At 36.0% G+C, this 25,837-nt stretch overlaps 1 protein-coding gene across 1 annotated transcript in view; it reads right to left on the bottom strand.

Moving 5' to 3' along the window:
- Nucleotides 1–233: 233 nt before the first annotated feature.
- The window catches only part of NETO1 (neuropilin and tolloid like 1), a 99,374-nt gene continuing 73,770 nt past the window's right edge, over nt 234–25,837 (bottom strand). Inside the window, exons 7-11 of the mRNA XM_063299044.1 lie at nt 25,252–25,480; nt 15,692–15,805; nt 5,686–6,244; nt 3,715–3,788; nt 234–1,016 (exon numbers count right to left, since the gene is read on the bottom strand). Of these exons, the coding sequence (XP_063155114.1) occupies nt 3,728–3,788; nt 5,686–6,244; nt 15,692–15,805; nt 25,252–25,480 (963 nt within the window). The 3' untranslated portion in view covers nt 234–1,016; nt 3,715–3,727. The remainder of the gene's footprint in view (nt 1,017–3,714; nt 3,789–5,685; nt 6,245–15,691; nt 15,806–25,251; nt 25,481–25,837) is intronic.

Genomic DNA, 25,837 nt, shown 5'->3' with positions numbered 1-25,837 from the left:
ACTGGACTACATTTAGCAATTTACAATATTTGATAGCTTACCTTCAATGTTAATTAGAATCTTACATCTATCACCCATGAGTGTGCACCTTTCAAAACCACAATGATTCTGAGATTTCAACAACTTTAAACTTAAGTTATTGAGTTTTCAATATTTCAGATAAAAGGTCTCATTGATAAAGTGAATTACTGTAACTTATCAGACGGTACTGTGTGCATCATTCCTTAAAACAAACAAACAAACGTAGAAATCTCACCTTATTTGGTGTTTGGGAGAAATTAAAGATAAGTTCAGTATTTTACTCAAACTTGTTTCATTCCCTTCTAGATGACTGTCAGAATTTCAGCTACTAAAAATGATTCATTAATGTACACTTAGATGTGACCCCATGCATGTGCTGTAAATCCATTATGAATCCTTACTTAACTGCTAGAGTAAATAAAATACTACAAAACTCAGTGTAAGAAATTATTATACATTGTTTTATGTATCATTATATAAAAACTTACAATTAGCAAGCATATGACACAAAGAAATGGACTGTAATAGCAGTAAGTATGAAGGCATGCTTTTTACAATGAATCTCAAACATTTTTTTTGCCAGTTCAAATCTTCAGCAACATACATGCAGATCAATTTCTCAGTGTGAAATTCTGCCACATCCTTAGATATGTATTCAACTGATACTTTTGTTGAAGTGGTTATGAATTCATAAATACCTGATTTAATCATTTGTTCCTGAAAGTGGTAACTTTTCTTTGTAACAAAATAACAAAATAAATACAAGTAGAAAAGAAAAATTATGATTACAATAAGAAATGATAGTAATAAGGGTCTTATTGCCATTCATTAATTTTACTTATTATTGACTGATGTTTTTTTTTCTTTTTTAAAATGGAACTGGAGTAGTTCATCAGAGTCCAGAACATCTCTAGCTTGTAGTTCCAGAGCCGATACTTTCGTAAGTCACTGTTGTATATTCAAAATCACCCCGGAACACACTATTCTCAAGCAGTCTACATAATGAAAATGTACATATAACAAGTTCAATGGAAAGAATCTTGCTTGACACAACATGTAAAATATCATAACATAAGAAGGATATTATATAGATAGATGCCTTGAATTCAAACATGAAAAGAAATGTAGTTTATTTGGAAGCTAGTTCTCTGGAAAAGGATAGAAATTGCTCATATGGGCCTGCTTTTGTACCTCAGGCCCAAAAACTGAGGGGAAGCAGTTTAAAAGAATATCTGTCTATCATCCATCCATCCATCCATCTCTCTATCCCCCATCCATCCATCCATCCATCCACAGATAGGGACTTAGATACCTGGACAAGATGGAGCAAAAAGTTTTGTCCATTGGAAGGATTAGGATTTTTAAGGATTTCAAGAGCAAAACTGCTAGAGACTGGTGGCACAACTTCCTCCCAGGTGTTGGCAACTTGAGGGCAAAAAGAGATGTGTCCTTCCTTAGGCACATTTAGTCCCCCCTTAGGCCTGAAAGCCAGCTGGGTGACCTTGGGCCAGTCACTCTCTCTCAGCCCAACTCACCTCAAAGGGTTGCTGTTGTGAGGAAAATAGGAGGAGGAAGGAGTATTAGGTATGCTCACCACCTTGAGTTATTTATAAAAATAATAAAGGCAGGATAGAAAATAAATAAATAAATACAATACAATACAGTACCATTTCTGGTTATTGGAATTTGGACGCAAGAACACTTATAGACACAGTAATTTAGAGGAATGGATGAACAACAGAACATTGGACAGCCTCATTGGCCAAGGGCAAGAAGAATTTTTCAATGTGTGTGTGTGTCTGTGTATCTGTGTGTGGTTACACAAACACATACACATGGATGTTTAAAAATTAGAGCGTATACAGGCCCACAAACAAACATAAATATATAAAAGAAAGCTATAGCTTTAGCTACCATTATTAATCAGTTTCTAAGTAAAATATATTCAAATAAAAATAAATCACACACACACACACACACACACACACAAATTCATCTGAGCCAAGCTTTAAAAAAATAATGGAAATATGGAACTATCTTCTTCAGGAAAGATCTTTTCACTATGAACAGAAGCACTGAAATTAAATATTTTTCATTTTGGCATGTGTGAAACAATGGCTTTTTCCCGAAAATATACCCCCTGGTATATCTTACAGTGATAAGCATGTTAAACTTCACTTGATATACATAATTTGAAAATACCCACAAATTCTGTGACTTGGATGTTTACTCTGAAGTGTATGTTGATCTCCTATATTTATTTTCAGTAATAGGGAAAACTCAGTGTTGTTCAATAGGATAGAGTTCCCCTAAAAACGGAAAGTTATTGATTTTGTGGAGCTGGTTTTGAACAGAAAGTCAATATGCTAATTGAGGAAAGATTAAAGGAAAAAATGTACAGCTGTTTAAACCCTTCAGAAAAAATTGTGTTTCTTGCCAGCAAAATGAAAATGCAAGATTGTATAAATGGAACAAGCAAGTTGTATTTTCACCTGCCAACTGCTTCCTAAGCCATTTCCTGATATCCTAAGTATTAACTGAAAACACAGTAAGATGTCTTCATATCATAATTTGATAATACATTTAAATGGTATCAACTAAACAGCCTGATTCACACCTGTGTACAGCATAACGAGAAGTGGAATCAGTTCTGCTTTCGCAGCAGGAAGAAGACACTGGATGTTTTTCCTGCTGGGAATCAGAAATTAATTTTCTGTACTTCCTTTGTAGTTCATTACCCAAGTCAGACATTTGGTTACAGAACCTTGTTTCCTATATCTTTTCTGGGTCACTGGATCATGCGTATGGAACAAAGATGTGAAACCTGAGCCCCTGGGCAACCTGCACCCTCCAAAACCTTGGGTGTGGGCCAAAAAATGCCACCAACTTGTGATTTGCAATGTGACAAAGGGCAAAATTATTACATTTATAGGGACAAGGAATTTATTAACTCTATTCTATTAATTTATTTTAATTAGATTAAATGAAATAAACTTTGTTTTTGCCAAAGATCTTGGACTATGGCCAAATCTGGCTGGTTATTGTTGAGTGACTACATTCACTAGAGTGCATTAGCACTACTCATAACACTCAAAATAAATACCTAAAAAGGATAGTGTGGAGAATGGAAAAACGCGTAAGAGTTCTAGGATTTAAATGAGGGAGAAGTCCAAATCCTTACTTCATGATGGCGGCCAACTGGCCTTAAGTGAAACCAGCTTCAGCTAACTCACCGAATTGTGAGAATAAATGGGAAATCCTCTGCATATTAATTCAGCTTCCCTAAATTAAGTGTGGGGTCAAGCTCTAAAAGTTGGGTTCTCTATTTTCATATAGTGTGTATCAGGCTGGAAGTTATTACTTTCTGAAACACTTTACATACTGGATTTTAAAAGAATAAAAGTGAATGGTCATGCCAAGCATCTCCTTAAAAATCAAGCTTAAAATGAAGAATTGTATTTTGCAAGATGTTATAATGGAACTAAGGAAAGTGACTGAATAAGTTGTATGCATTATTGAAATTACAGCAAACCTTTTAAATTCTTTGTATGTTCAAAGCATAACAAAAATTTTCAAACAAACCAAAACACACAACCACACAAAACAAATTATAAAAAGATCTCAGACTTATTTCAAAGAAAATAAATGGAATGCAGGGATGGTGAATTGGGAACAATATATTAGTTCACTTACCTTCAGTTGTCTTTTACACCCTAGTTGTGTTGTACTCAGATTCATGTTTGTTTAGAGACCCAATGAGGCAGAACCTGGAATGTTATGGCTATTTCATTCAACATAATAATGTTTGCATAGGAAAAAAAAAGAAACATATGCATATACATTCTTTATTGAAGAATATCTAAAGAATCAGGTCAAACTGATTTAAGATACTTTAAACTGGCAGCCTGGTAGGCAAAAATAATGCCCTTATTGACATTATAATCCCTCTAAAATTAGTCCACCAACATGGCCTTGGTGTGACTAATTGAGAAAGTGCTTTGAGAGTCTGGGATAGGGCTGTCTGCAGTGGGGAGGGGGGATGTCAAGCAATGCATGTAAAAAAAGGATGGGGCTCCAATCACATGGTTGTATCCACCAATTTAACTTTTTTATCCCCCCTGCAGACATGCCAGGTTTGGGTAGCTTTTGTGTAGATTATGGAAAAGGTTGAACACATGAACACAGAGTAATAAAACACATGTGTGAAACCTGAACCTATCAAAATGTTTCTGGCAGTTTCCAAATATTTTGCTTGTAAATATTTTTCACTTCATGTTTACTTACAATCTTTTAAACATTCTTATTAACAAGCATACAGGATGCATTTCACAGCAAAAGATTCCCCATAATTTTCTTTGAAACAGAAATCCTGCCAGACTTGATTTAAAAAGGTTCTGCTCTGCTACATATTTTTCTTAAACAAATCTAAAAGAATTAAAGCATAAAATGTATTCCCTAGTCTAAATGGCAAATAAATAAGACAAGTAATGACAGATCAACCTCAGAAATCACCATATAATATTTCAAAATACTGTATTTTGCTGTATAGAAAATCATGATCAATGGGAAAAAGGGGAAGGGGTTTTCTCATTGATTTATCCCTCATAAAGCTCAGGTTTTCTACGATTTGGAAGGACAAATTATTACATTCAAGTTGTATTAGAACTATATGCGTGCTGATTTTTCAAAAAAAAAGCTGCCCTTAATTTAATCAAGTGTCTTTGGTAGGTAAAGTGTATCTGCCCTTTCTTACATTTTTCTATTTAATGAAATTAAAATAATAAGACACCACACCACCACCCCTGAAAATAGAATAAAGAGGCAACTTTTGATGATGGAACAGTGTCGGAAAGATTAAAAACAAAAAACAAGCCAGACAGGATGCAAGGTATTTGCAATTAGAATCTTCCACTAAATAAGTATATATACATATAAAACCCCACTTAATAATTCAACAATCTTCTTTAGTTGCTTTAAAAATTAGAGAAGCCTCTCTAGGAATCACTGTTGAACCCTTTCCTTCTTTGACTTTTCCCTGCTATAAATCTCTCAACAGTTAGCTCTGAATGTGTGCATGTGTGGGGAAAGGATGAGGACCCCATTCCAGAAGTAAAAATTACTTTAGAGTCTAGATTAGCAAACAGTCAAAAAAGGGAAAGTTTAAGCTTCACTATTTCTTGATCTTCAAAGCCAGAGAATAAGTCTGGGACCGTAATGGATCCCACAGATCCTGTCTAATTTATGCCAAATAGGAGGAGACTATAAATAGAAAGAACCTATTTTCATCTGGTTTTGACAGCTCTGCAAAAAAATTGCCAGGGAAATGTGTCATGGATTGGATGAGATAAGAATTTCCAGTAAATGCCCAGAAATATAAAAAAGGTTTTCCAGAACAATTTTGGATTCTTGGCAAGCAGTATCACTGCCTTGGCTATTTTCATGGGACGGTACCAAAAGGATCTTCTCCTCCACCCCCTTCCTCCCAAAAAACCCTTTAGAATGAGTATCGTGCATAAATGCATCCTGGAAAAAGAAGAAAGAGAGTTCATAAACAATAGTTGGGCTGTAAATGGATATGTGTATTAGAAAAAACAAATAAACAGGAAATAGAGTTGAACCCAGTCTTCATGCAAAAGTCTTCATCAAAAATCTATTGATACTGACCGCTGAACAGCTTTATCATGTCTGGACAGCCTGTGACTCGTGGTTGGTACCTCTTCAATTTCATCTATTTCACACACATCTGCAGCATCTTGTGAGTAGCTATGCTTCATGACAAGGATGTTTCTTCTGTTCATAGGCTGGATAAGGGGCTTTGCAGGCTGGGGTTGAATTTCTGTCAAGATAGGTGTATCTCTTGTGCTAAGATTACTATGGCTGCCCTTGGTGCTAGATAATTGTGATCCACAGTGGTGGTCGTGAATGCATTTTGAAGATGATCTACGCAGTTTATGGTAATTTTCAAAGTCATCTGCAAGATCTGCAAGGTCCACTGTAGCTCCTGTCCCTCTGAGAGTACATAACTCATAGTGAGGAGGGTCAAAGACCTCTTGGAATACTGTTTGATCAAAGTCTGCTTTCCTCTGGACAAATTTTTTACGAGGCTGTTTGATCTGTACTATAACAGAGATAATGATAAGGAGGATCACAATGCAAGAAGTCACCCCAATGATTGTCCCACTGGTATTTGTAAGCTGGTCCAGCAGGCTGGCTTTTCTCTTTTCTGTGAAATGGGGAAGGGGAATAAAAAATAAAACAAAAAAATTAATGTCCATCTTGTTTTAATGACCATTACTTTTGTTGATTGTCACCATGATGATTCTTTCTCAGTCTTCCCAAACCAGGTGCTGTCCCAGTGTGTTGGAACTGCAAGTTCCAATATGTCCAATGGCTATGTACCTGGAAACTTTGAGAGTTATGTCCCAATAGATCTGAATACTATAGAATTGATATAAAAAGAATAAGACAAACACGGAATTATATGGCAGAACAGTCATTTTGCTGATCAGAGACTGATTTCAATTCTCTGGAATTGCTCCAGCTTTATAAACCTCTGTAAACCAAATAGCTGGATATACAATCATTGCTATCTATCTTCTGACAATTATAATTTGCATTTTAATTTGCATTTCTGTAAAATACACATGGCGTATTTTAACAACAACAAAGCAACTAAATTGATGGTATAACCTCATTTTCTGCAACCTTGTCACAACTATTTTTTTTCTATTTGACCAAATCCTTGAAAGTGCAATGAGAGATTTTTCCAAACTTCTCCATTATGGTGACATCACTCTGAGGAGACGGCTAGCTTTTTATCACGAATTCCCTAAAATAATAACCTGGATGTCAGAGTGAAAGGTTAATTTGTTATCTCTCCCCTAGTCAGGCATTGGGATGTTCTTGGAGTACAACATGCCAAGCATGATTGATCTCTGCAATCATCTAAAGTTATTCTGAGCTCCTACAAATCAATCCATATTGGATCAAACCTCACCCATGTCTTGTACAATCAGATGTCTCAAATACATTGTTAAGAATGTTTTTATCTCTCTGATCATTTCACCTTGCAAGGCAAAGGAATGATCTCATAAAAGACAACAAAATCCTGATAAAATCAGCATATCTCACAATATACATATTGTGCTTATGATATTCCCTATAGTTCCTCTTTTGGGGGAGATGGGCGGTAGCTAAATTAGATAGATAGATAGATAGATAGATAGATAGATAGATAGATAGATAGATAGATAGATAGATGCATGCATGCATGCATGCATGCATGCATGCATGCATGCATGCATAAAGCTCCATGAAGAACGGAGCTGAGAAATAAATTACTGGCAATGGGGTAGCATCCTCCAACACACCAACTCAAGCAGGTTGTGGGGTACATGCCACTCTATTTCCCAAAAGAGGGAAACAGCCAATGGGCTCACAAGAAGTAGCAGGAGACTTCCCCTACTGAACCAGCACTAGGCTCCTGACGCATTCTTCTTAATGGAACAGCTGACCATGGCAGTCCAGTATATGTACTAATACTAAGGATGGGCAAAGCTTCAGAGGGCTGCTTTGAGCCAAGAAATCTTTAATGAAATCACCCCATCAAAGAAGATTGAATCAAGTGGTTGTAAAACACTTCAATGGCTTTCTCATAGCTTGTTACAAGAAATATACAATGCTGCAGCTTTAGTTCCATATAGACAACATGGTGCTGAATAGTCCCTGACATTAATATGAATACCTGGCCATTGAGGATTCTCTCCTTGTTAAACTGATAACATTATCAGAGCTGTAGCATGCCTAACATTGTTCTGGTGTGTCATTCACTTTGTCAACAATCAGATTCTTTAATTTTGCTCTTCCTTGAGGTAATGCTTTATGTCTAATTTTATCTATTAACGCAGCTGAGTGTTAATCCAAATAGGCACTTAGGGTTGAGCAAAATGCTACACACCTTTGGTCAAACAACTTAACACTCTTGATCCTAGCCTTAGTTTTAAATTCTTTATGGCTGGAATAGATTTAAGACTTGATAATCAATTATATGTTTGGGATATGTTTTAAAACTCATTATAACCTAGGTCCAGGTTAATAAAGATGCCATAATGCTTCTAGTAATAGGGATTGGCAAGGCTAGAAAAGTCTATTTCTCTATGCCAGTGCATTTCTCTGTGGCTAACATCTCCGTGGTCTTGGCTCTCGCTATACCAGCCTGCTTCTTCTGACTCTGCTACTACAGCTTATTGCCAGCAAGCCAAATCCTGACACAACTGAATTCTGCCCAGAAAAAAGCAAAGTGTGCTAGTAAGCCCTATCCAGCCTGGCACCCCACCAGGATGTGGACTAGTTATGCCAACCATCTTGACATCCCAGAAAGCCCAGTGACCAATGGAAGCAAGTACACCAACCCACAAGGGCATATTAACAGACACTGTTCAATGTAATACCAAGACTGGCACTTGAGAAACCGAAGTGGAAAAACAAAGTGTTTTGCAGGTTTCTATTTGTAAGCTGGAATAGGACACTTTTTGCATTGATTTAGTCCATACAATTTAGGCTGGATAATTTGCTGTCCTGCCGGTCCTGTCCTGCCCTGTTCCTGCAACCTCTACTTTAAAACAAGTTCAGGGGAGAATATTTCACATGAATATTGTATAGAAACTTTGATGGTATTGCACTGAAACTTGGCAGGTTAATGTCATCACAAGAATCTACCATCTTCATCCCATTCCACTCCAAAGTGAAGCAGCTGCAGGTGGGGGGAAGTTTCCTATTATATCTATGGACAAATCTTCTTTTTAAAACTGAACCTGGAATCTGAAAGTAGATCAAATTGGTTTGCACTGATATCTTAAAGTACAAATTTAAAATTGAATTATACCCTCTTTGAATCTTCAATCTGAACTGAATCAAGGTTAGCCTAACATTGATTTATGGATGATTTAACATAAATGCTTTCTTATCACTGATATTTATTGTTATCCAACTATGATTTATTTTAAAAGTGCTGCTGTTAGTTAACATTTATGTGTCTCGGGAAAAAAAGCAAAAAATTATTACAAATATTATTTTTAAGAAGAAATGTGTACTTCCTCATGTACATTATCTATCTCTTCTACCAAGATTCATTCTAAGGTTCATGAACATAAATCACTGCTCTAGATCCAAAAGATCATCTTCACAGCCTTCTTGTCACAGCCTATTCATTCTAGTAGCATAAATTTCACTTGCTGTGTTCCACTAGCCATATGAGTATGGTTGCTATGCAAAACCGACTCCTAATACTGCCAAGATTTATTCTAAGAGACATTTTGTCTACAAACTGGCATCAGCTAGGCCAAATTGAACAGTTACTTCATACTTTTTGTAAGGCTAGGTGTGAGAATTGAGGTGGGTGAGACAGGAAGCAGTGGTTCTCAGGCCAGAAGTGGTCCTTATGTAAATACTGTATATAACCACTTAATTTAAGGCTGCTGAGCACTGCACCAAGCAATTTGCAACAGCAGAAGGAAGAAATTACAGGTTGAAATCCTTGAGGATATAAAAATCATTTACATTTTTTCATTGGCAATGAACTGTTGTGAATGGCTTCATTCTTGTCTAATTTAGCTAAGCTATATTGAACGGTTTTCAGCAAAGCTAGCTGAGCTGAGAAAAGTCATCTCAGGTAGGTACCTCTCAAGAGGGAGGAAAAACAGGCTGTTTGGGCACTAGGAATAAAGTCCAAAAAGAGTGGTAGCCAAGAAAAGGCAGAGTGCAGAAACCTAAGAAACTATTAATTTATCAGTGAGGATTTTGGAGCATTGTCTCATTTAGGAAGGTGCTTCAGTCTAGCTACTGAAGAAGAGGCTACAGGATCAGATTTCATGGTGTTGGTATGTCCAGCCCCTGAAACACAAAACTAAAAAGGAACTCTTTTCCTACTTGAAGAAATCTGTCCCTCCCCTATTATGCAGCCTCTATAGACCCATGTAGGCATTATGAAACTGGAACGCTCACTATGAGTATCATGTATAACCTCCCACTATTTTAACTCTAATGACATCAGCTTCCCTTCAGGCATTTGTGCATTCAAAGTGAATGTCACCAGGGAAGAATGCTTCAGCTTCCAGCTGAGCCAGAACCCAGGATCCTAGCTTACATGAAAGTCAATGCATACACAGCTATCTGCTTATAAACCTTTCTCCTGCTGAAGTTTCTGCTAAATTCATCCTGCAGGGAAGCCACCATATTTTAAAAGATGATGCACCATCATCAAAAATGTTCTGGTTTAAATAATGCTATGCTAGAATCGTATGTGGTGCATATTAAACAGAGACACAGAAGGCATCTGTTATATGCATATACCACACACACAAGGTTGTATAGCAGTCTTCTACTGTCTCGCACAAAGACAGAGAAAAACATTTTTATAGGTGTGCGTGCTTTCAGCTCAATGGATAGTTAGCTCTTTAGACCAAAAACTTCCTGACAGAGCTAAAGCTGATTATTCACTTCCGGCTATAGACTTATTTGATTGTTTTATTGCTCATTGGATTAGATCAAGAGTCAATCTAGTTGAGGATCCAATTTACAGCTGTGGCCAGTCAGATGCTTCAATACATTTAACAATCAAGACACTCTCATATGTCTTCAGCCTACAGTATGAGATGGGTGCTTCTTTCTGAATTCAGTAGTTCTTTTAGTTATCATCGTAAGTAAGAATTCACTTCCCTACCTGATTCATTTTAGAGTAATTACCCAGAAAGTATAGGAAGTAATCAACTATTAGAAGCTGGACCTTCCAAAAGCTAGGATTAAAACTCCAGCTTAGAGTCACCCCTTCCCCAAATCTGGAATCTTTTTCTTTTTTATGATTTTATCCTTTAAAAAGAAACTAGTTCAGAATGTATTTTGACAAAAGTCAAAGACAACCACTATCTTGATTCCTAAGCAATTTTTGCTATTTAAATTAATACTTCTGAAGGGACAAGCCATTTACCGAACAAAAAATCAAGATTCATCAAGCAACTTGAATCTAGGATAAATAAGGAACAGTAAAACTTTATTTGTAATTCTACTTGGAAATTTAGAGAGAGGAAGGGTGTATATTATTGTTTTTGTTGTTGTATTTTTACATTACACTTCATCCTGAAGGAAGATTGTACACAAGTGTATATGCAGATTTGTTTTCATTAGATATTTCTTTTGTGGATCTGTAAATGTTGTAAAAGGTATACGTTGTTCTTAAATACCAAGAAAGAGTGTATGTAATCTGGATGAACTAACATGGATTATTTTTTAATATCTTTAATAAAACATCTAATAATAGGAAACCACTTTTGCCTACCCAACACATGAGAGAATCTTACAATGGTTACATTTTCAATTGATGGCTGCAATTACTGCATGAATAATGTGATGGGTGAAATGGTCTGAATCAATGCTTGTGTTTAGTCAGATGTGGATAAATATAATACAGTACACAATAAATTATCTTATACATGAACAAAGATATCCTTATCATTATAGTTTCAATGTTTTCTTAGCAAAGGAATGTACCTTTCAGTTGAGAATTGAAGGCTTTTCGCACTACTTAAGATCAAACCTTGTGCTGTAAATTGAAATGGTAAAGGTTTTCTATTCATTCAAGTTACCTTGTGACATGATAACATATACCATAAAAATGTTTTCAACTGAAGAAAAGTAGCAAGCCTTAAAATGCCAGGATATTTTATTTTCCTTTCAGGAGGGATGAAATCAATGTTTTGCCCATGGTGTAATTTATTTATTACTCAAAGGCCTGTGAGAGGGAGGAGAGATAATGCAGCTCAAAGTGGACTGAGATAAATCATGTCTGTCAATGTACTTAGCATATTTGAAACACGCCACAAAAAAAAGTATAAAGCATGTGTGAAAACTAAAGCACATCCTTGAGAAAGTTCAGGACACACGCTACAAGGAAATGAAGAAGAATGGGATAGCCTATCCCTCCTCCCCTGATCCCCATGGAATGCTTTTTCAATAATAGACAAAACAAACCAGCAAAAAGAGATGAATTCTTGCATTGGTATTAAAAAGTTAAAAGTTGACAAATTCTTGTACTGATTTTAAAGAATTAAAATAATCTTTGAGAGTATGATCATTCAAACACACCCCTAATCTACTTTTAGGGCAAAGTAACATTCCATCTCTCCCACTTTAGGTCAGCTGTTGTTATTTAAGGACTGTAGAAATTGTCAATCTAATCTTTTCAATACCAAAGTAGTGCAATGAAGAGAGACAGTTTGGTGTAGAGGTTAAGGCACCAGGCTAGAAACCAGCAGACCATGAGTTCTAGTCCTGCCTTAGGCAAAAAGCCAGCTGGGTAACCCTGGGCCAGTCACTTTCTCTCAGCCCTAGGAAGGAGACAATGGCAAACTACTTCTGAAAAACCTTGCCAAGAAAACTGCAGGGACTTGTTTGGGAGTCTTCGAGAACTGGACACGATTGAACGGATTAAAAAATAAGTGCAATGAAAAGATATTTATGAGTTTATGGAGTTAAATGATAGAGAGACTGGAGATTCTCTAAATTATTTTAGTAGTGATGTGTTCCTCATACTTTTCTTCAAATACAGTGTAAAAGATCAAGGCATTCTATGCAGCTTGTAAAGTGTTTGTCTTCATAAATCAAAGACCACACCTATTGGAGCCACTTGTGATGCCTGAATATTAAGTGACTTTGCCTAGTTTGGGATTATTTTCTCTTTCTGAAGAATGGACACTTTCATTAGTCATTTCTCTTTTCAGTTACTAAATGGGAAATCTCTTGAATAATATTCAGAAAATACAACTGGTGCAAAACTTGGCAGCTCTTGTACAATTAACTAATTGTATTATTCCTTTTCATATTAAATCAACTTTCTTCTGAATTATTTCTGGGTTAGGGTTCAAGTTCTTGCTTGTGCTAATGATTAGAAAAAAGAGGATAATCTATCAAACAGTGTAAGGGGATAATTTCCATCACCATAAAGGAAGTGCACCTTTTTAATACTCATAACTGGATAAGAGATATACTACAGTAGTTGCTGAAGTGGGGAGAAATAACCTCTGAGAAGAAACTGCTTGTTTCTATACCCTGTTTGTAGCTTTGTCAGAAGCATATCACTGGCCAACAATGGAAAATAAGTGCTGGGCAACAGGAGTCTGTCAGATCCAAGTGGGCTTGTCTTTCCTATTATTTCTAATTCAGAGCCTTAGTTCCTATTCCTAAATACTTTACAGCAATTAATAAAGACAAATTTCCTGCAATGTAAGGATAAGCAGGCAATGACATCCAGTAGTTAACATTTCCTACACTGTGTAGTCTTGGTGTTAATTGGGAAAAGCAAAATCCATTTAGAGTAACCAACTTTCTTCCATTATGGGCAATATGTCCATTTAAAATGTAATAGCTTCTTAAAACGATTTTGCCTGTGCTGCCCTGCGTTGTTCTCAGCACGGCTCAACCTTTCTGGAGAAGAATTCAGCCATTTGTTGAGATTTTAAGGAATTTTTATTTCCCAAAGAACTCTTCCAAAAAACTCTTCCAACTTGCCATAAAAGCCATCCCTCTAAAATCTTCTCTAAATTCAACTAGTTACAGAACTAATATATTTCAAAAAAAAAAAAAAATCCAGGGATCAGGATTCAGATCTCTTTAATGAGAAATTTATCCTCTCCTCTTTGGATTGCACTTCCTGATTAAAATTAGTAGTAAGCTGATGATTTGCCACTTTTCCTAGCATCTATGAATATGTTTTGAGGTTTTATTTGGCCTGATATCCCAGGAAGAGAGAGAGAGAAAGCTTTGAAATGAAATTAATTTTCAGAATAAATACTGATTGCCCCTGGCCTGCTAGCAGGGACTCTTACTTGTGATCAGTGGCATATTTGGAAATGCTCTCCATAACCCAGTAGCCTACAGCTCTAGGTGGTGAAAAATAATTTTTCTTATTTTATCTATTTCATAAGGACAGAAAAAGGATTGTCAGCACCACTTTAAAAAAGATGAAGCTAAAAAGCCAACCACTGACTGGGAACTCTTCACTCATTAATTGCCCAAAGGAAGCCAACATGTTGAAAAGGACAGTAAAGCCGCATAGTTGTTCCAACTTCTGAATCATATGATTGCCCAGTCCTCGTCCCTATCTATTCATTGAATCAAACATTTGAGTCAACTCACAATCATGCACAGACAGGTATTTTACAGAGAATTCTAAATGTGTAGGCCAGCCATACTCTCTGGGTAGATACTGGTGGAACAAAGCCAGCCAGCCACATGAGACATTGAGATGGACCTGTTTTCATAACATTAATATTGAACAGTTATAGTCTAGGTATGGAAGAAAGCTTTCTAACAGAACTGCCTCATCATAATCATTCAGGCACTTAAAGCTATCAAGTAATGGACAATTTATTTGCATTCACAACAAAGAAAACATAAAATTGTAACTGTTTTTCTGAAAGATTATTTGCCATTTTACAAACCCTCTGTGTTTATTTGAAATACACTTCAATTTCTTCTGCTTGGCTCGTGATAGCTTTGAGTTAAGGCTAAGCATTTTGCAAGCTTTTTCCATTCCTTCCTAAATGAATGATGTCCTGTATTCTTTACCCTTCTCCAAAATGCTTTCAAAGGCATAATGACCATGGAAGTTACTGCTTAAACAAATGATCCTTCTTATTCTTTATAATGAAGACAAATACAGACACAGAATATCTCCAAATCTAGAGAGCTATGACAAAATGATTGTAATCAAACCAGCTTGAACTCTGGTTTTCATTTCAATTCTTCACATTAGAAACCAATGGATTCTGGAAAATCCACTTCAACATGATATAATTAGTTAGTCATCATTGGAAGCTAGATTTTTACCTTAAGAAATATTTTGTCTCTATTCCCCATAGCAATGCAAAGAAATGAGTTGTTCTGCTATTTTTGAGTTATTTTCTCATGAAACACGGGCAGGCTTACACAAAATAAAAGGGCAAGGGTATATATTTTAGTATTCACATTCAAAAGACACACACATAGAAGGGATGTATGATTTTAGGTTTATACATATACACTCTTCCTTGTTGCTATTATGTTATATATTCTACTTTTATCATGCCAATGATCTGGTTTTGTCCTACATAGCCCTACATAGCTTGAACCATTGCAATTTCACAAATCAGCCCTTTACATGCATCTCATCATAATCATGAGTTTATATAACAAGTGCTTTTTTAATAATGGTATTCATATATTTTCACAAGCACTGAATATTAGCTACCACGAGGAAAATAAGGTACCTCAGCGATGGAATTTCTCTACTCAAATTTATTATTCACATTTCTATCACCGCCCATCTCCCCCTAAATACTGATTGAAGTCCAACAATTTATCTTTTCCAGAGAAAATATAGGGCTTTTTCACTCTGGGTAATCAATTGATTATAAGGCAAGCCTCTGATTATTTATTTTGTAATAACTTTTAAAACAAGTTCTAACAAAATTTTAGAGCTAGGTGATAAGCAGTCTTAAAAAGCATATCCTTATGCATTCATTGAAAAGCATGAAAATAACCATTCAGTGAGTTTCAAAAATTTAAGTAAAGCTAATTATGGCATTAATTAGATAATTTAGCATATTTTCAATTGGAAGTGCATGTGCTTAAGCATTACCTTTGCAGTGGTTTTCATCCCAGGGATATACACAGTTCTGGAGTCCATTGCAGACCAATGTGTTATTAATACACATATTACTATGGCAAAAAAATGTGTTGGCTTCACAGGGGGCTAAAAAGAGAAGGGAAAAAATATATATTAGCAGGACTGCATGGTGAATTCATTCTCCCACTCATTAGCAAAAGAGCTATTAGTGAATCTAATACGAAACCAAGCAAGGGGAGCTGGATTCCTGCAATATTGATCTATAAACTTTGTATTTTGCATGTATGCCAGATGGCTGTAAATCCAAGTAATCAGCATAATTGTTTCAGTTTATTGTATTTGTATAAAGTTATTACTGTATAAAATTCAGGACTTGGAACTGCCATTTTCACACATGCAGTCAAACACATTCATGTCTTCATTGCAATCTGGAATTATATCGTATTTGTGTCTAAGTGTAGGAGAGAGGTATAGAAAGATGGCATTATCTAACATAGTTAATATCGGCTTTTAAAAAAAAAAATGCCATTAACTTCATTACAATGTGATGCTCATAGATGCAACCTGAGGCCAGTAACGGAAAATAAGCTTTCAGTGGTATGTTCAAGAACATATACTCCTTTAAAGTAAGTAGGCAAGGAACTGCAGAAACACTTGCCTTTCTGATATTGAATTTTCAGAGTCCCTGAGGAGGAGGTAAAGCTTAATTGCCTAAGGCTCACAGGCTAGTAAAATCAAGTTGCTAATATTACTAAAGCCCTAGAATTAAAGTGTAACTGGAGACTATATATCCTCTATCAGTCTTCACAGGGAAATCCAAAGTTCTCAAGGAGTAGTTTACAATCCAGTGGAGATTATTCAGTCATTGAATGTTCCTAAATCCAGCTCAATAATGATATATTTTTATGTTAGTGCAACTAGATGGCTATCTGTATAATTATCCCAGCCTGTTCTTAGAATTTTTAAGTGGCACTAGGGAAAAAAATGACATGTTTTAAAGCTATATTAAGCTCTCTGAACACTTGAACATACATGTATGTATGTATGTTATATATATATATATGTATACACACACACAGACACACACACAAATAACCTTATATTGAATTAAAGGGCAGTGAAAATGTGGACTCCCTGTGATATTTTTCTGTTTTTGTTTAGTTATACAGTGTAGAGGCTGCCTGACTCCAGATGACTCTGGGAGGCTTACACCTTAAAAGCAACAACAATAAAATTGAAAAAGTATAAATCATATGCATCCAGAAGAAAAAACATACATAACAACAAGAAAAACCTGTAGGGGTCAACAACCACCCTATCTCAAGGCATGGGAAAATAGTTTTCTGAACATTATCTGAGAGGGGGGAGGAGGAGACATATGAATCTCTGGAAGAATGCCGTCCTAGTGGGCAGGTACCACCAGATATAGATAACATTAAAAAAAAGAGCAAATATAGTAATTGGGAAAGAGAAATGAAAAGAAATTAATATGTTATTAAAGATATTCAGTTCAACCACATTTTGAACTGCTTGTGCCAGTTCAAAAAGAGCATTAGCAAGCAGTTAAGAAGGAAAATCTGAGGTAGGACAAAAAGGAGATTTTGCTATCTAAAATAAATGGCATTTCCCTACGCTCTTCCGTAGATGACCTCTGTCATACATCCTGATATGCAAGGTTGTTATAAGAGTAACAAGCGTAACACAAATAACTGTTAGAGTAATAGTGTACGTTTTCTTTAGCTTTTGGAGAAGTCAGACTATGCGTGCAATGAAATAAAACCAAAAAACCCAAAACACTGATACATCTGCCGCAATGCTCATTCTTGATTCCCTGCTGGACATCCCGGAGGTTGAGGACTGGGAGGCTGAGTGAACTGGGTTGCAAACTTCTATCATTTCCAACAGCTTAGGCAGCAGAGAGTTTCAGTGAGAAAAGTAAATGAGTGGATGACTGAATTTATGGACAGGAAGGTGAAAATAAATGAGTAGATAAGCAAGAGGAGGGGAAGTGAATAGAATGAAAACAAGCAGATGTGTAGATCATGGGAAGGCAAGCAAATTATTAGGCAAGGAGAACTGGGATCTTCTGGGGCAGGAATACTTTATTTTGTAACTGTATTATTTGTATCTGTAAAAAAAATACAGGAAGAATAGCAAAGCCATTTCTCAAAGCAGTTTTGCTTCCTACATTTGAAAACACCCACACCCACACACCCCACCACACACACAACCAGCACACCATGAAAAGCCTCAAAAGCTAGGAAAAGGGAGTTGAGATTGTAACCCTATACACATTTTCCTGAGAATAAATCCTACTGAAATCCACGTGATTATTTCCAAATAGACATATTTAGAAGTGGTCTCTATATATGCCAGTAACAACCAGCATTCATTGTATCATGTTCAGTTTTATACAAAGAGACTATCTGCTATCTCCATGCTTCTTTATCCTGCTGCTCACTCATTTCCATACCTGTGCTTCCCCCTACCAATACAGGACCATCCATCAAAAGCTAGTGCCTTGCCAGCTTCACTTCAACCTCTCTTCTTTTGCAAATTGTCAGACAGGATAAACAATGGAGGTGTACCAACATCTAGTAAGAAAAACAGGATCTATCACTGATTTTTCTGGAGTAGGACATAGATAGGCAGGCAAGGAAAATGAGGTGTTGATAATAATTAGCAGCAAGCCTGCAAGGTTAGGGGGGAAAATCAGTAGACTTGTAGCAGGAAAGAGAAGAAAACATACTGTATCGGAGAAGTGGCAAAGACAGGAAATTATATATACTGATCCTTCTCATTTGAAACAAAGACCTCAATCTGTCCCAGGGATAGCCAGGCTAATGAGTTCACTTTAGTGGGGCACTGTGAATAGAGCAGCAGAGGGCACATTCAGAGGCAGCACTGTTATAATAAGTAGATGCTTAGGATAACCACAGGGGATACCCCTTTTGTAAGTCAGCCAGGAATGCAGAAGTTTCAAGTTTTCACAGTTCATGAGAAAAAGCTAATTTACATGGTAGTGTGTTCTCATCCAGCAATAAAATGTACGTGATTTTATGATGTTCTATTGCAAACACTGGTCACAAGGTGGCAACATAAGTCTAAACGAGCCACATATATGATTTAAACTCAAAGATATGAATTAATTCAACTAACAGGTTTCAAGAAAAACAGCAGCTGTTTTCTGTTTAAATCATGGTAAATGATTGAGAACAAGAATATAGAACCACCTCTCAAATGCACAGGTATGTGTAAAAATATATATAATGCTTAGAATGCCAAAATGTTGTTCCACACCAATAATTAAATTTATGTTTCAACATCACTCAGTGTAAAAATTCATGAAAAAAATATCTTCATTCATTTCCTTTGCCTCCTCAAAGCTTCTCTGGGATCACAAGTCCTTATTTTAGGACCCAAGTTCTTATGTCTTAAACTGCAAAAAGTAGTTAAATGTAACAATGGAGGAAGAGCAGAATCCCACATGTTTTGAAGGATGTTTTTCCATCTTTCATGCAGCCCACCTTGTGAATGACTTGAATGAAGGACTTGAAATGTGAATCCAACCCAGCTTTTACTGCTTTTGTGAATGTTGTGACATTATGCTGCAGACTCTGCCTCTTTCACGCACGTATGTGATATTGTGACACATATAGAAAAGGAGCAGGGCTTGCATTGCAACACAACTGTTTTTATTAGTCTGACTCATTTGTCCCGTCTGAAGACACCATTTATCCAATGTCACCCAATGATGATACTGCCGTTTTAACAGATCGTTAAAAACAATAAAATAATTAATTATAGTTGTGTTATTGCTATGTAGTTTCTGAGATACAACACAGTAATGTTAAGTTTAAAAATCATATACAAATGGGAAGCTTTTAAAATAATTAAAATTAACTTGATAGTAAATGTTTGTGCCATTGTAGAAGAATGCAGAGATAATTTGGATAAAGATATGCAGGAGCATTTAAAGGAAAAGAAAAGTGGGAAAGGGGAAGACATGAGAAAGAAACTAAAAGTAAGCCTGACTTGATTGGTTGGTATAAGATGGGCAGAGGGAAATTCTGGCACATTTTCAAGATTTTGTTACCCTACAACAATGAAGTAGAAGTCCTGTAATCTTTGCGATGTCCTGACCTGGCCTCCTTGATGCACTGACAGTTATACTACTATCATATATAATACACTCATGAGCATCTTAACATTGGTTTTAAGACATACTACCTTTATTTTCAAAATGTTCTAGATGGAAATTATGATAATTTAAAAAGTGATTAAAAAAGAGTGATTAGAAAGTTTGAATGGCTGTGATCCAAAGAATTACTGAGGTGATGTCACCTTCACTAGTTTGGATAGAATACAGCAGGAAGTATGAACGAATGAAGTGCAATACATCCATTTCCAGCTTATAGTGGAAGAATGATGATTGGATAGTACTAGAATCCAGTTTAAGAAGCAGTTGCAGACACAAGAATATTGTCCTAGATCAACCTTTTCTAATTTGTTACTATCCAAGCAGTCCAAAATATATGGAGGGAGATTTAGCTTCTCTAATAATGCAAAGTTGTATAAAAGGAAAACCTTTTTTTAAGTAAATGCTAGAATATAGATATTTACTTTTTATTATGTCACTGAATGATTTATGTGCCATCAAGTCAGTGTTGATTCTTAGTGATGAAGTAGATAGATTTTCTCTAGGAGCTCTATCCCCTGTCTGATTTTTCAGTTCTTCCAAGAGTATACCCCTTGCCACTGGAACTGAGTCCATCCACCTTGCTGCTGGTTGTCATCTTCTCTTTCCTTCCAGCTTTCCCAGCATTACATACTTCTCCAGGGAGGTAGGTCTTCACATAATGTGTCTGAAGTATGATAACTTGAGCCTGGTCATTTGTGCCCGTAGGTGAGAATTTTGAGTTCATTTGTTTGATGATCTATTTGTCTGTTTTCCTGGCTATTCATGGTATGTATCAACCAGAGCTACAGAGAATGTTACACAGATGTCTCTTCAGATAGGCAAATGCACTTGCGAGCATTCAACGTCATAAGAATGATTATACATATCACTATGTCAACGATTATACCTATCACTATGTCAACTATCAGGAATGGGAATGGGAAACAAATGGTCCAGGGACTATAGGTGCCCCTAAACTCTTTTCTGTGGCCTTGGAGTCCCCCATGATATCACTACCAACAAACCACTGAATTATGGTGTCACAATTTTTGGTGGGAGATATGCCACCAACAGATGTGTACTACTTCTTAGCGTTAAGCTTAACAGTTCAATACTATCTTCTTATATGAAAAAGCTGGGCCCAGGAGTCCAACCCTATCCCTTTGGTTTCATCATCAAGCTCCATAGTCTCAGCCAAGTAAAAATATTATTTAAAAAGTGCAGCCCATAGCTGAACAAATGTCCCACCTGCCCCACTCCTATATACTGCAGTTTTCTACACATGGACATTTCACATCGCTTCCATTTTGCTTCTTCTGGGCTCAAAAAACTGATCGATTTAAAGCCTTCTGTACACCCCAAGCATATTTTCCCTATGACATCTCCCAGTGCTTTCATATCCAATTTTTGGAATTCCAGTCTCTTCACTCTCAGTAATCAGTTCTTCAGATTGCTTACATTAATATTCTGCAGATTTCAGTCTCTGATAACAGTGTATTAAAATTACTAAGAGAAAGGCAGGTTGCCAACTATTTTAAAACAACAATAGCAACAGCTTTCCCTGCCATCCAGTCATAATACACTTCCCTCTGCTTCTCGCTAAATGAACTTGCTAAATGCAGTGATTTATGACGATGATGTACAGCACAGTGAAATGCCATCTGTCTCCATGGTTGTATTTTCATTTAATTTTGTGTTTGTTTAGACCATATATGTATGTCTCAAAATGCTGATATAATATTCTTCAGAATGGTATAGAGCATGGGAAGTAGAAAATCCCACTCTATCTTTAACCATTCTTATTATTACAACACTTCTCATAAGTAATTTGCAACCATGCGTTATATGTCATTATTATTTAATCTACCATGTCTAATCCAACGAATGTAAAATAGATAAGCAACTCATAGCATAGTTAAACCTGTCATAGAATTTTAACTATGCTCCAAGGTAGCTGAATAAATAAATATCTTAAGTGTGACAGTAGATGGGTTACTGGACAACTCCAAAATCTGGCCTTGTAAAACATCCACCAAAGTAATCATCTGCCACAGAAAGATCTCAGATTCTCTGAAAAGAGATAACAAAAATAAATCTGGGTAGCTCATGACAACTGTTAAGGTAAATAGAAAGCTTCCTGTCTTTGGTTGTTATACAGAATACAATATAGCTGAAAAATAAAACCAGTCGCTTGAACAATATTCCTGATTAGAAAAGATAAGAAGAATGCTGTCACTTTTTAGAAATATCAGTTCTAGAAAATACTGAATCCCCAATGCTTACACAGTTGTTTCTAAGGTAACAAGACATGATGCCTTTGATTTGAATAAATAAAACTGAATATTAAAGAGTGATTTGATCATTGGAAAAACAAGTAGGAACAGCATCAGAGCTATCCAGAGATTACCACTAAAGTCATCTTGATTTATGAGCATGAGAAGTGTAAATTATCATTTAAGCTGTATCATGCAAACTGACAATCTCTCCTCAGAATGCATCATAATTTTGTTAGCTCAACCCATACACAAAGGATTTTCTCCATACATTTTCAAAGTGCTACTCTGAATCAAATCTGCTGTATCAGAAGACAGTATGTTAAATAATCATGTTTTTTTTTTCAGAAACAAGCAGCTTTCATGGCAGATTCCTAACTGCTGATTTCTTCTCTTTGTTCTTATCAATCTCTCCCAGAAAAACATTTACTCCTTTCCACTCTGTAATAAAATACACTCAGTTGGATAGATAAATCTTTAAAATATGAATACAGATTTGCATTTGGAAATAAAAGAAAAGGGAACTTTAAAACACATATAGCCAATTTCAATTGATAAATCGTTTTCTGTTAAACAATGGTTTTCTTCCAGTCTTCGACAGTCAATACCAGAGAAGGAATTCTTCCTATTTGTCTTCTACAGATTATGTTTATTTGATTTATATACAATTACATTAATAAATCTTACCACTTGAATATTGGTTATTTGGAGTTATTTGGTACTTACATTTAAATATGTTTGATTGCACAGACTTAAGTGCATTTAATTAATTTGTAGCCATCATGTGCATGTAAAAGAAAACAAAACAGCTTTCTCAAGATTGCATGAGTAGGATCACAGAATCACTGTTGGAGGGGCCATTTAGACCACCGAGTCCTACCCACTGCTTGGTAAAGAAATCCAACTTAAATTATCCATGACAAATGGTCATCCTGCCTGAACATATCCACTGAAGGAGACTCCACATCCTCTTTAAATAACTGGTTCAAGTGTTGAAGTGCTACTGAGGCCTTTTTTTAAACAATAAAAGAGAATCTGTCTTCATAAAGCTTAAATCCATTAATCTGTGTCCTACAGACTAGAAAACAAATTTGACCTTCAATGAAGTACCCTTTCTATTATGTGAAGAGTACTATCATATTCCCTCTCCCCTTAGTCCTCTTTTTTCAAGACTAAACATTCCAAACCTCTTCCATTTCTTTTCATGGGTTAGCAGGAATATGCCTAACCCTATGTTCTGGCTTTTCTGGAGGTCTTCCAGAAGTTGGCTATTACAGGAATGGTCCTCAATTCTACCCTACAGTTTATAGTTTCTAGCCTGACATCCTTCCTTAAATCTGTTCCAGTTCCTCTGAATCCTTCTTACTGGATTATGTCTAAAATAGATACTGCATTCAAGGTAGGATATTCTGATACATGTAGAATAAAGTCAAACTATTATTCCCCATGACTTGGAAACTGCCTAAAACTACGTTTGTTTTTTTCTGCAGCCACATCACACTGCTGGCTCATCTTTATAATCAACTACTATTTTAAAGCAATTTGTGCAAGTACTATTATCAAGGCTGTGCATTTGTTACCTAACTGAAAGCTTTGCCCATGTCTTTGTTCTACTTCATTTTGCTATTTTTGATAATACTTCTCTAGATCACCACAATCATTTTGAATTTTATTTCTTCTAGGATATTAAACAACCTACTCTTTGTGACATCTGTACATTTGAAAAGCATTTTCTCATTATAAAGTGTTGAAGAGTAGAGTCAAGAACTGAACTTTGTATACCAAGTTTACACCTCACTCCAGTATGATGAACTCTTTGAATACAATCTTAAAATTAATTAATTGTCTTGCTATCCAAGCCATGCTTAACTAGCTTGCTAGTAAGTTTGTCAAATGTTTCATCAAACCCTTCAATGAATCTGAATTCATTGTATGTACATTTCCCCAAACTACTAAATAATTTACCCAGTTAAAAAGAGATGAGGTTGCCAATCCCATGTTAACTTCTGATAATTACCACAGTGATTCATAAACACTCTGAAAACAGTCTCAATTTGCTTTAATATATCACTAGTCTGTAGTTCTCTGGATCTACCTTTTTCCTCTTTTTGAAGAAGGAATTCATTTACTCACCTTGTCTGATATCTCACCAATTCTCCAATCCTTAAAGGTATTATATGAAGATTTGGCTCATCTGCACAAAGTTCATTCAGTACACTTAGATTCAATTCATCTGGCCCATTCAGAATAAGTACATATTCACGTTTCTACAAACTTTAATAATCTTGCCCTTTCGCCTGCTTTTCTAAATTACCTACTGGAAGACATAACCTCTTGCTGGGGAAGACAGCAGTTGAACAGATCTGCTTTTTCTTTGTTACCTGTTTGAATTTTGTTGTCTTCAGCAAGAAATTGGTAAACTGATTTTTCTCTCTTCCCTTCATTTTAAACATAATTAAACAGCATAAATTATATTTAGAATTACAGTTAAAAATGCTGTGATCCCATACTTCTCTTTAAATATATTATTATACCATGAAATCAATCCTGCTCACAGAAGACTCCCCAGAATCATGGGTGGACAGTGTATAGTTTTCCAGAAGTTTTTGGACTTCAACTCCCACTAAGCTTTACTCTTGGCTATGCTGGCTAGGTCTTAGGGAAACTGTAGTTCAACAGTATATGGATAGCCTCACGTTGTTCACTTTTACCACACCACATAAGAGTGCCTGCTTCCCCGCCATTTGAGTCATGTAAGATCATATTTGGGGAGAATAGCTAGATGGTGTCCTTTACTTATATCTACACTTAACCTGTGTCCCCTTCACCCTAGAAACCTCAAGAGTTCTCATTTGGTGACAGAATTTGGTAGAAAACTGAATGGTGACACATCCTAGATACATAGGTCTCTCACTCTTTGTAAGAGCTGATATTTTAATCCTCATGCATATTCCTGAGAAGGGAGGAAATCCAAGTTGCTATGTGCCACATGGGGTTCCCTTCATATATAGATAGTGCATCTGTAGAGACTTGATTACCTCATCTCTTCATATTTACTAGGTACGAAGGAAAACACCATTACATGTTAGATGACAAAGGAATTCTGATAAGTATCTTACGTTCTTGGAAAGATGTGAAGAGCATCTGGAATCGGCTGCTTCGACTGCCTTCATCTGCCCACATGCGAATTACTCCAAGACCTGTGCGCAGCATCACATCATTAGCAACAGTGCTGCAAAACTTTGCTTTTAAATTCTCCACTGAACTACTTCCATCATAGACAGCCACAAAATTCCTTTTGCATTCATTAGAATTCTGCATTTCATAGTCCAAGAATCGTAAATATATCTATAAAAAGAGAGAACAGTGAACATGACAGAACAGACCAACATTTGCATTTCCACAGCATTTTTTTGGTCCTTTCAAAGAATCCAATGCTCTACAGCAAAGCAATGAACAATTATCATATTTATGTTCCTGTATGGTAGCATAAAAAGGAAAATAGGATCATGAATGGAACTGAGTCTTTTTTCTAACGATTTATTTTTCCCTGAAAGACTCACAGATTCTCCTTATGCATGCTTATCACAAGCTCATTGTGATCAAGTCAATATATGCATGTGAATTAACAATAACAAATAGTCTTTATATTACTCAGAACAGAATAGGAAATGAGTATGCTTCTTAATATATTGTATCACATGT

This window comes from Candoia aspera, chromosome 3, assembly GCF_035149785.1.
Source record: "Candoia aspera isolate rCanAsp1 chromosome 3, rCanAsp1.hap2, whole genome shotgun sequence".
In the NCBI taxonomy this organism is placed as follows: domain Eukaryota; kingdom Metazoa; phylum Chordata; class Lepidosauria; order Squamata; family Boidae; genus Candoia; species Candoia aspera.
This window is presented reverse-complemented; position numbering and strand designations above follow the sequence as displayed.